The 12,038-nt window shown below is 42.4% G+C and overlaps 1 protein-coding gene across 3 annotated transcripts in view; it reads right to left on the minus strand.

The window, feature by feature from the left end:
• The window catches only part of LOC310869062 (transportin-2), a 40,273-nt gene extending 32,532 nt beyond the window's left edge, over nt 1-7,741 (minus strand). For all 3 annotated transcript variants that reach the window (XM_083779640.1, XM_083779641.1, XM_083779639.1), the window contains exons 1-8: nt 7,613-7,741; nt 5,264-5,363; nt 4,447-4,522; nt 2,985-3,134; nt 1,026-1,132; nt 770-903; nt 326-407; nt 113-235 (exon numbers count right to left, since the gene is read on the minus strand). In XM_083779640.1, coding sequence (XP_083635766.1) covers nt 113-235; nt 326-407; nt 770-903; nt 1,026-1,132; nt 2,985-3,134; nt 4,447-4,522; nt 5,264-5,362 — 771 coding nt within the window. In that variant the 5' untranslated portion in view covers nt 5,363; nt 7,613-7,741. The remainder of the gene's footprint in view (nt 1-112; nt 236-325; nt 408-769; nt 904-1,025; nt 1,133-2,984; nt 3,135-4,446; nt 4,523-5,263; nt 5,364-7,612) is intronic.
• Nucleotides 7,742-12,038: the final 4,297 nt, after the last annotated feature.

A 12,038-nucleotide genomic window follows, 5' to 3' on the forward strand; every position in this document is an offset into this window, starting at 1 on the left:
TTGTGGTATACAACAAATGCCAAATTGGAAGCAGTCAACACAGTTTTGCAGTTAAAATAAGGTTGAGGCAAGCAGAAGAACATGAGCAACCGGCATGCACACTTTGCATTACCTGGATGATGCTGTGCATGTGGGGGATGAGGCGGTCGATGCGGACCTCCAGCAACATGACCAGAGCCCTGCACACGTTCTTCCTCACCTCCGAGTCCTCATCTGCTGCCAGCGCAAACAGACTCTGGGAGAGGGAGAAAACGATGGGTGATGAAGAAAGACTGAAACACAGACTGTTGGTGTACTTCCATTCTGCATTTTCCTGCAAACCCACCTCTATGAAGGTGTCAATGTTGTCCATCAGTGCCTGGGCTCTGCCAATGATGAACTGGTTCACACAGGCTATGGCATGTGACCTGCACAGACAAACGTCATAATCATTAGGTCCATCACTGCCATCGACAACCAATGAGTCAGAAAAGCAAGAGAATTTAGCCGCTCCCCGTGAGGTCTAGACTAAAAGAAAACCCTCCGTTTTCCTCAATACACTAAATGTCTTTATCGGAAATAGTTGAAATCTACGAGTCTTTGAATTCCTACACGCATATTGCAGGGCAACTGGATCAGACAGTATGAGTACCACAACCTTCACTGACAGTCAGGCGTGTCTTTATGCATCATCTCCAGTAACTGAAGGCAGGAATTGGTAGATTGGGGGGAGGGGAGTGCCCTGTTAGCTACCTGATCTTGGATTGGTAGATTGGGAGTGTCCCGTTACCTGATCTTGGGGCTGCAGTGTTTGAAGAACTGGAGGAACTTGGGGATCATGATGTTGAGTGGTCTGTTCAGAGCCTCACTGTCCAGCAGCTCCGACGAGTCCTCACAGATTTTCTGCAATGCGCCAAATGAGCCCTGCAGGCGAACGTACACGGAGGTGGTTAAACCAAAATGCAAGAGAAATGTTTGTTTTTTTTAAAGAAAAAGGACAGAGGATCAAAATGTATCATCGTTAATATCAATCATCGTGTTCAGACCTCGCAGGTGTTGTAGTCCTCAGAGTTTAGCAGGTTGCAGAGCTGAGGCAGCAGTTCGGGCCATGCCTGCAGCTCCCCCTTGGAAGCGATTGTCGTGATCAGGATCCCTGTGAACCATAAAAGAGAAGAACTCACTATGAAGTTCAAATAATCGCATTATGTATGTGCCTGTGGTGTGGTGATGGGGGACTCTGGATCAGACAGTATGAGTAACACCTTCACTGACAGTCAGATGTTTTATTGTGCATCACCTCCAGAGAGTCAAGGAAGGAAGACAAGGAAACGGCAAACAAGAAAGCATGTTGACGATACTACATAGTCATATAGGGTTGACAAAATCTGCCTTAAGTAAAAACGTGTTATGCTTAAACAGGACATTTATCAACTTTTCTGCTGTACCTATCCGTTATCAAGCTAGCCCACCCAGTAGTAACAAGACAAGAAGTGCATTGCTTTAGTTGCAGTAGTTAAAAGTTCATCGATCTGAATTACAGTATAATAACAACCACTGCTGGAGTTGGCTATTCACTGTGGGACCATTCACAGAAATCATTTTCACATCGAGTTTGATAGGACATTTGGTCTAAGATTTTAATCATCCCTTTCTACGCCAACCGCTGGTTTGTACAAATGCACAGTTGAAACATTCCAGCAGTCTACTCTCTATTCTAGCCAGCTACACTTCATGTGAGGGTTGAGAGTATTATCAGCCCATATGGACACCTACAAAGTAGTTTTGTCAACTGACGTTTGTGAGCTGAAACAAATGCCTACAGCAGTGGAACAGTGAATTGAAATGGCTGGAGGAATGGAAAAAACATTTTCCTGGTGAGGTGAGACACTTGCAGCTACAAAGCTAGTGTACTGACAAAACACACCCAGCATTAGAACACAGGGTCAGCTAATGTTAAGTTTAAAACTATATCAAATTAACATTGTGTCAGCCAAGACAGAGAAAAAGACTAAAATGTCCTCGGGTGATTTTGCCCTGCATGTGGAGAGGACTACGTCTCAAAATGTGTGTGGAGGAAAGAGAGCAGTGTGTGTAAAATGCAGCTGCACAAACAAGACTGACGTTCTGACATCCTTCATCCATTTGTCAAAAAAGCTCTTCAGAGCTCAGAGATTCGTATAATTTACCCAAATCCTACTATAAATTTACAGAACCTCTGTATTTCAGTCTGTTCGACACTTTTCTCTCCAGTGGCTTGACCAATTGATAATTGACTTCCAAAAAATTTGCATAATTATGCAGACAGTGACGGAACCCATTATTGTTTATTAGCTTAAAATAGATTTGTTTAAACAGAGATTCGTAGTTCCTGCACATGTGCGGCCATGTGCTCTGTTGTCACGGTTATGGTCCCATATGATGAAACTTCACCCCCAATCGCACCAAGTCTACCGAAGTACAGGTGTGAATGCGACCAGAGAATTACTGTTACTGAGCACTCAAGGCCTATGGGCTGCTGTCGTGGTTACAATCCCTGCACAGGATTTGTAGCCGCTGCGCTGGGCAGACTTTAGCTTCACGGCTACAGAGTTTACACACACAGAACGTCAGCAGCACAGCAAAGTTAAGTTTGATTTAGCGACCATGTCCCCAGACCTCCTTTAATAGGCACTCGCACACACATCGATGTCGGGTCATAAATGACCGGGTTGTCACACACCACGTGCGATAGCAAGAACAGCGCATAACCTCTGCACTCTCTAATAAGGACAGGCATGCATATAGTTTGGGTAAGCACAGACCCCAGGTATGGACCAGTTCATCTTTAAAGAAAAAGCAGCACTCGCAGAAAAGGAGTTCCTTAGCAGGTGACGGAAATCACACTATTTTTGCACAACACTGCTGTAAAATAGATATTGTTTAAGTGTGCCTCTCGTTTAACCGAAAATTTTTCGACAGCACAAAAACAATCCATAGCTGCAGTCGTACCCCACACATACACTCACCAATGGTGGCACGGATGAGGGGCGAGGGGTCGCCGATGTTGTTGAGACATTCCTGCTTGATGAAGTCAGCCACAGTCGGTGGGAAGTTCTGGTAGTGGGCCTTGACATTGTTCTTCAAAATCAGACCACTCAGCGAGCGAGTGGGCTCATCTGGAGAGGCGCCATGAAGGACAATTAGATAAATTATAGGGATGGAGGTTATGAAAGAGACGCCGTGTGTGCGGTGTCAACAGGGCCTGAAATTAACCATTTTTTGATTACTAGTAAATATGGCCATTTTCACTCTTTGATGGCCAGGTATTAATTAAAATTATCCGCCAGTGCCACAGTATTTTCAGCCTTAAGGTTCTTTCAGATGGGCAGTGACTGACGCGCCTAGTAATTCATTTTCAATGAGAGGCGTGAGTTTATTTTAGACAGGATAAGTTAAGGGCCGACAACGCAAGCGTTGTTCGTGCACATGCCCATGGCTGACTAGACCTGGATTGTGTTGAGCTTTTTTTTTTTCAAGCTACGCGTCCCAGGCAACAACACCTGCTCCCTGTCTGAAAGGACCTTGAGTCTTATTGTTGACTTAGAGTGTCCCGCTTATTTGAATTCACCAGAAACAAAGATTTTGTAACCGTTATCAATGCTTTAGTTATGGGCCATGACTAAAGCTTGTTTTGGAAAAACAAAGAATTCGAGATAAGCGTTTAGAAAAACCTGTTCTGCTGGAGGCAGACAGCAGGTTGACTCATCACTTCGGGTAATTTTTAACGCCATTTTATGCTTCATCATGCAGTCGGTTGTGATGAGGCAAAAATTGCCCATCTATAAAACTCAAATTGCATTTTGAGTCACAAATACACACTTTCTAAAGTAAAAATCTGTTTATCGTTTTACACGTCAAAATTTCAAAAAAGAATTCAAATTTAATGAACGTGGCACAAAAAATTCTGACATTTGTATTCGATAGAAAATTTCTGTTTTAATAATGCTTCTTGGCAATAACCTTGATACCGTATATTTCCCTTTGAAAATGGTGCCCATTTCTAGGTAACATGCATTTGTGGGACGAGTATATGGGTTCCACCCATAATTTTTTTTATTCTCTACCAATGCCAACAGCTTCTTCTGCTGTTGCTATTGACTCGTTTTGAGCTTCCTACCCCAGGTGACGGGGGTGGCTGTTTCCCCATAGGATCCACTCCAACAGAGGTCTGAGTGGGATCCTATGGGGGGGGGGGGGGGAGACAAAGCCCAGGAGGTCCTAAGCCATTCCCCTCTGGGGAAAACCTCCATAAAAAGAGAGGGAGTCAGGCCAGTAGGTGTATGGGAAAAGGAAGGCCTATCCGTCAGATAAGATTCATGACACAGACGGACCCTTAGTGGCCTGTAAGTCTGAGGTTTAAATTTATGGACTTTTTATGTCCCCTTTGTATAACAGTGCGCCATCAGGACAGGCATGCAGGGAACTCACCTTCCGTTTTCAGTCGTGTGAGGACAAAAATTAGATAGTTGTTAAAGTCAGGGAACTGGTTGAGCTGTTCAAGTTTCTGGCATGGCGGTTAAGGACAAGCACATAGACACCATCTAAAGTTAGCAGCGAGGCTTTCCAATGGTATGAAATTAGAAACAGCCATGTCACTTTAGTCCAAGATGTCACTTTATAAAAAAGCTAAACTAAACAAAATACTAAAAACAGTCCACAAAGAGTGCTAATACACAAACAGAGCATTGCAAAGCAAACAAAGCCCACCCCTAACGCCCAAATACACTGCTGTACTGAAGGAGTCAAAGTCCTTGACCACCCACTTCGAATGTTATCAACCAGTAGGTTACTTATCACTTGAATGCAATCGAGCCAGTAGGCTAGCTGCGATTAGGAAACACGGAAGTGAAATTACTGTCCGCCGAAGTGAAAACATAGTGAACCTGACTTACGTGGACAGTTACGAGTGATATGAGGTTAGGGGATTTTATGTCATGTGGCCGGTTAAGACTGAGGTTAGAGTTAGATTTAGGACAGATTTAGGATTACTTGGACAACGCGACCAACGTCGCAAAGCCTATTGGCTCAATTGCATCGTCTTGATAAGTACCTACTGGTTGAGATCAGTTGATTTATTAGATTCCATTACCTTGACAGGGTTCCAGTACTTTTACATTATTTGATACAAGCTCACAATGCAAACCATTACGAGCTCGTAAAGCAGACAAAAAAAGAAAATATTTTCAGGTGGGGTTCTGTGGGCAAATACATATTTGGGGGTCCTTCACACGGCATGGTAGGATACTTGTTGGACAGCTCTCTGTGTTGCTGTGTTGGGTGACTGGGAATCCTTGAGAAGTTGGAGGACCTGCTGGAGTCCCTGCTCATCTGGCTGCCACTCCATCCTAGGGGACAATCCAATAGATTAGGCACACACACCCCATTATATCACATGACCACACCATCCTGGGGGACAAACCATTATTTCACATGGCTTCCTTCCATGACTGTTTTTCCATATAATGTTCATGTAAGGCGTGGCAATATTTATGACATGCAACTAGATAAAGGATTTTTGTATCGTAATCATGATAATGGCATGAGTGGATTCATTTCCTGGTTTTAAAGGCTGCATTACAGTAAAAGTATGTAATTTTCTAAACTTAACGGACAGTTCACCATTTGCCTTTGGCCAATTTGTTACTGTACACACCAACGGCAGACTTTATCAAAAATCGCATTGGTACATGTTTTGTGAAAGTACCAATAGTCATCCAAAAAACAGATAGTATTGGTTAAAATTTGTGATATCTTATTTGGTCCAGAAACATTGATGTCCAGATGTACATTGATTGTATTTGACTGCTGCATGAGCCATGATATGAATGAGTTTTTTTTAATTGCCCTTTTTCTCTGGACTTCATTGTTTTGTGAGTACTTATTTCATTTGCGGTTATTCATTGTTGAGGAAGCTTGACATACAATAATTCCACCACCTGTAATTTTATATGCATACATACAATAAACACTTGAAACTCAAGTGACAAATGATACCAGGAAATGGGGCCCCTGCAGGAGAAAATAAATGACAGCGAAGAATCTGGATCAGACATCAGAAACATCACTGACAGGGTCAGGTGAGAGACATCAAGATACAAAAGCCCTCAAACAAAATATGTATCCTTTTTGTCTCTCATAGCGGACACATCATTCTTCATAGACTGAATAATTGAGGTCAATATTAATAGATTGAATAAATTAGGTACCAGTCTTGATTATCACTTCTTTAGAGATAGATTCAGTGTATACAATCAACTAGTCACAGAGATCCTACACAGCTCCTTAAACAACAGAAACATTTCCATCACACATATTTACAAGAGTTAGACGGTTTAGTACAAAGTTCAACTTCCAAGGAAGTTTGAATGTTTAATAGCAAAGTGCTGGAGAAAGAAAATAAGACAACCGACAGATGATGAGGATGTAATTATTCTTAATCTGTGAAGGTACGACCTGTCCATTAGTAGACTGGCAGTAAGACAATGGCCATATGTTGCCATTAATGTTAAGACAATAGGATGGTGAGCAGTGCACATGGTGTCGGGGTCGTGGTGGCAGCAGACAGGGCCTGTGCTGCGCTCAGCCAAGCTCATAGATTCCACCAACACGGTGTCTCGGGCATACATGCACGTCAAAACCTAAAATTATAACTGGAAATCGGCTTGCGGCACAAAAACGAGGACATTGTGGACAACACATGCAGTAAAATCTCCCAGTGACCCGGCTTAACCGGTTTAATCCCCCCCCCCCCCCCCCCCACCGCGGGTGAAGAGGAATGGCTTGCGTTCAAAGACTCGCAACGTTTACCGTTATTCTGCAACAAACTACTAAAAAGACGCCCATGGAACCCCAGAGGATCAGTAATGGACTGGTGGCCGGTCAGAGAGAAGTTTGTAGGACGGAAACTGGGGGATCCCGGCCGCCCAATCCATCAGCGTGGCTAGCCCCTTATGCCACACACCAAGCCCGGACTGGTTCTAATTCTACATGCCCTGGATAATTTAGCTCGTTGGTCGCATTGGAAGAAAACATTGAGTGGATTGAAGATCCAAATATCACTGTTTGTTAGTTGAATTCCTCTGAACTTGCCCTTCTTTCCCAGGCCTGGTCGATATGGCAGTACCCCATCCCCCCCGATCAACGAGCGTTCAAAAACGTGCCTCGTTAAAAGGCTACTAAACTTTGTTTATGTATCGTGAACTCGCACTCAAATCATGTCCCTTCAAATACATATACGATTAAATTACTATTTGGACCATTGTCGTTGCTGTTGCCGAGTTAGGTAATCAAGGAATGCTACAATGTAGCCACAACACGTTGTGCTGGCTGGCGTTAGCCGCTAAGCTAACTGGCTGCTGGCGTTAGCCGCTAATAAGCTAACTGTTGGCGTTTGCCACAATGTTATCTGCTGCTGGCGTTAGCCACTAAGCTAACTAGCCGGGCAGCCGGAATTAAAGAGGAGCTAACACTCCAGCTAACCGCTAACACATTCTCAACGCCTTGACATTACCCAACTAACTAGTTAGCCGGTCGGCGTGGTCATTTCCACGATAACAACACCAAATACAACACGTTCACGACACAGTTTACGTACAATATCGTTTTGTGTAGATTGTTTTGTTTTTTCTTCGACGGGGCCGCGTTCTCTTCTTCTTGTGCTCTTCTTCTGTCGCCTCGCCTCTCGCTGCTGTTGGTTCAAATAATGAGCAGTTGAGCACGCCGCACGGAACTGTCTGTCTCGACTTCCGTAGTTGATTTGCCGACTTTATACTATGTAGTACGACCGTGTCGCATGCATAGACTGTAAAAAGTTCGCGTGCCAAAAAGAACAGATATACAACTTGTACATGTTCTTTTTGGCAAAGAGCTCGGGGTCTTCCTCCCATCGAGTCCCAGTTGGCACTGGCTGGCGTCTCTCTAAAATATGATTTATATGAAATATGATTATGATTAATTGTTCATATTTGATTGATCAGATTTAGACTCACCAATGAAATTATAAAATGGAATGGACAAAATATCTCAAAGAGCAAACAAAAATCTTTGATAGCATTTTTCCACATTATGTCAAGATCGAAGGACTAGGACATTCTGGGAAAATTCAGTAGTCCAAGTAAAGTAAGCACAGCAGTTTGGCATGTGGCCCATTAAAGGTAGGGCGCGTTCGGCTATGCGCACCGGGAATGTGGTCAGTTTGTTGAGTGTGGTGGGCGGTGACGTCACAGAGTGCGTTCAGTGTGCCTTATTTACTAACGACCAGTTACAACACACCATTCACCTACCTCCTCCCTCACCCTAACCCTAACCTCCCCCGGGGCAGACACCTAAACCTAACCGCAACCCTCTCCCGACCCGCAGTCGGATGATAGTATGCCTCCCGGGTTGCTCAGTGCGTGCACACCAGTGCGTTCAGGGCGCATTTCCGAACGCGCCCGTAATCCCCGTATATTCAGTGATTTCACTCAAAAAACCTTAGGTTTCGTTTTTGGCTGGGACCTAAGCCTTTCATCCAATCAGGATAGAGAGCCAAAAACGAAACCTAAGGGGTTTTTTTTACCCCCAGGGGTTAACTGGGGACAGGGAGGAACTCCTTATATGGTCAGCACACTATAGTAGAGAGGATTATCACAACAAAACAAAAAAATAAGTGATATTTGAATTGAGTGAAATCACTGAATATAAGACAACACTGCAGAATCATCTTCATACTTATTCTTTGTGATGTCACTCACTCACATGTCACATCACAGGTTTACAGGTGTAAAATTAAATTATTTTCCGATAGTTTTTGACAGAACCCTGATCAGTTACATAACCGCGGCTGGTATATGGGAACAGGCTGTGTCAGTGGAGGTGAGCTTTCCACCATCCAGGAGGATAAGATGGTGCGTCAGTAAAGCCTGTAGGATTATCAAGGAACCTATCACCCCATCCACAGACTGTTAAATTCAGCTACTGGTTGGCAAGTGGTTCCAGCTGAAGCTGAACTCCATGACAGCTATATACTTCCCCCATACAACCAGGTTGGACGATAGGACTGTCTGCCACCACCACTGCTAACATTACTTAGGCCTACACTACTACTACTAAACACAGTGCATGCGCTGGAACACACTCACACACACACACACACACACACACACACACACACACACACACACACACACACACACACACACACACACTAGTGCACACACACACAAACCCAAACAAACATGTTTAAATTACTCCTAAACATTTTGCCAAACATCACACACTCTCCTATCCTCCTGGTGGAGACCTGTGCCCAGAAGGGCACTTTTTCTAGTTAATTTCTGCATCTCTTAGGGCCCATTTAACCATAATGCATTTGGATGGCAAAAATGGCAGATCTGCAAGTTCAGTGTCTTGAATGAGATGTGCTGTGAGTTTGCATATCTGCTATTTTCCAGCATAGGACCGTTGCACAGTGAAGTATAAACAAGGCTTTAGGATTTATAAGTCGTTTTTAGAATCCTCCTCCTCAGGAGCATATCCACGGATATCCCAGCCGTGCATATCCACGGATATCCCAAGACGTGCATGCCTATTCCCACCTGGCTGAGGAAGAAATGCCACTTGACAGTTTTCAAATCAGCCTCAGAAAACATCAGGTATAAGTGATGACACCCATTGCAGAAATCTGCACGGCGTAGCACCTGGTAATTATAAAAGCCTAACTTAATTTGCTCACTTCTTCATCGCAGCTCACTTCCAATATAGGCCTATTCTATATTCTGGGCTAGTGTGCTTCCACTGAGATAATTGGACTGCTTGAATTCTAGTTGACTTCGAGCATGGATTTTTTTTGTATTGCCATGTTTTGTTCTTGCTTAAATGTAAATCGCTCTGGATTAAGAGCGATTTACATTGCTAAATGCCTAAATTATAAATCGGGTCCACTGTCTTCTTCAGCACTGTTTTCCATGTTTCTGGAAGTTTTGAGAAAGAGCTAGCTGATGTCATGTACGTTATTTGATGTCATGATGTCATGTACATATTATTTGATATAAGGTACCGTAAATCATAGAGATAATGAGTAGGCCCATCTGCACTGTAACATTGATATGTTATTATATTAGACTACATATAAATTATAATTTCAATAATAATTTATACTGTTTCAATTGTTTCATGTTTGTAAAATGTAGGCCTAGGAATTAAGTGACATCATAGCTAATGAACTATATCCTTTAGTGACATGATGTAACTAGAAACAACCACCAGGTGTCCTCATTCATCCAGTCTATGAGGATCAGAGGATTTCACAAATCAGTTTTTGTTTAAAACTGGACTGCGTCAGGGACATAAGACAATTTACATCATTTTATTAGGCCTACCTCCCCAATTTGATTGAAATGAATTGACATATGAAGGACCACAGTTTGACATAGTTAGAATATTTATGGATATAGAACAGATTAAGATAGACATTGGTGAGATTACCCTAAATCGCCACTGAATTCCTATAGCCTACTCTCAAGAACCGCTATTCTGTCCGTGCCTTACCAATAGCAGTTCTCGGCTCCATACTCGTCATTTACAATTACTGTAACACCACTATTATTGTTTTTCCATAAACAGTAGGCCTACAAACTGACCTCCAGTCCATATGGCATGCATGTGGCAGGTTTCAAATAGCTATAGACTGATTGATTGATTGATTGATTGATTGATTGATTGATTGATTGATTGATTGATTGATTGATTGATTGATTGATTGATTGATTGATTGATTGATTGATTGATTGATTGATTGAATGATTGATTGATTGAAGTATTTATTAACAGTTGTGGAGAATTACAGTACATTTCAAGCATGCACAACTCAATACAAAAACAGTTAGCTGTGGATGACAATCATGACACCATAAAGCATTACACTTGTTTACAATATGGGTTCCCTTTTCAATTAATCAGAACTGAGCAACCTGTGCATGCCTTGCCAGGTTAATCTATTAACCTGGCAAGGCATGCACAACCACAGACTTTCACTTTGCTGAACAATTTGAACTGTCTTGAATGAATAGCTGTGAGAGGCAATAACTAGCCGGCCCTTTATTGCAGTTAGTTATAGTAAACTACTCATGTTAATGGCCTGAATGGTCCTGAAGTGTCAAACACTGATGAACATTCAAAGGCTATAGCAGTTCATGTACCAGTTGTAGGCAGGAGGGATGTTTATCTTCACTGTATTATTTAAGTGTGGAGAGTCACGATACAGAGTGAACACCATCCAGACCAGTCATTTCCTCTGTAAGAAAGTGCAAGTAAAAATAACTACATGTCATCCAGTCCTAAGTTACAGGCAAATTGTGTAATACATGACTGTTGATTTAATTTAGTTGTTTTAATGGAGCCAGTGTGTCTTGGGAGAAAATAAATGTATTGATTATTGTTTTACTATCAAGCCTGGCTGGCGCATAGGCCCCCTATTGTGATGGCATAGACAAACAACAGCAATAATGAAAATAGCAGATCTACATTACAAGCTTGTAGATTGGTTTGCTATTTGCGGCAAAGAAACTGAAAATGTTCCAAATTTTAATTAGTGTGGTTGCCCTGTTTTAGTGTGGCAACCAGACTATTGTTGTTGTAAATGAGCGATACTCCCACATATGTCAAATTGACCGGCTTCATCTGGAATCGTGTGCTTGTATTTTGCTAAGAGATCCGTTGTATAGTTTAATTGATATAAATTAATTAGTTCTCCATAGAAGAAGGGAAGATCGAAGACTAATTAAGGCTCCAATTTAAGTATTTTTTCCCTCGGAGACCGTAAGCGCCATATTTACAAGACTTGGGGGGAGGTTCATAATAATTATGAAAATTAATTGGAAAGGAATTACATCAGTCGGCCATGGTGGTACTATATAACAGCCCACTTTACGTTTTTCCCTATAACTCTTGAACCGTAAGTCGTAAAATCTAAATGTCTTTTTCCATGGATTCCAATTGGGTCATGACGCATCTCCCCATATAGGCCACCAAATTTGAATTTG

This window comes from Protomyctophum parallelum, assembly GCF_964188405.1.
Source record: "Protomyctophum parallelum genome assembly, chromosome: 13".
NCBI classification, from domain to species: Eukaryota; Metazoa; Chordata; class Actinopteri; order Myctophiformes; family Myctophidae; genus Protomyctophum; species Protomyctophum parallelum.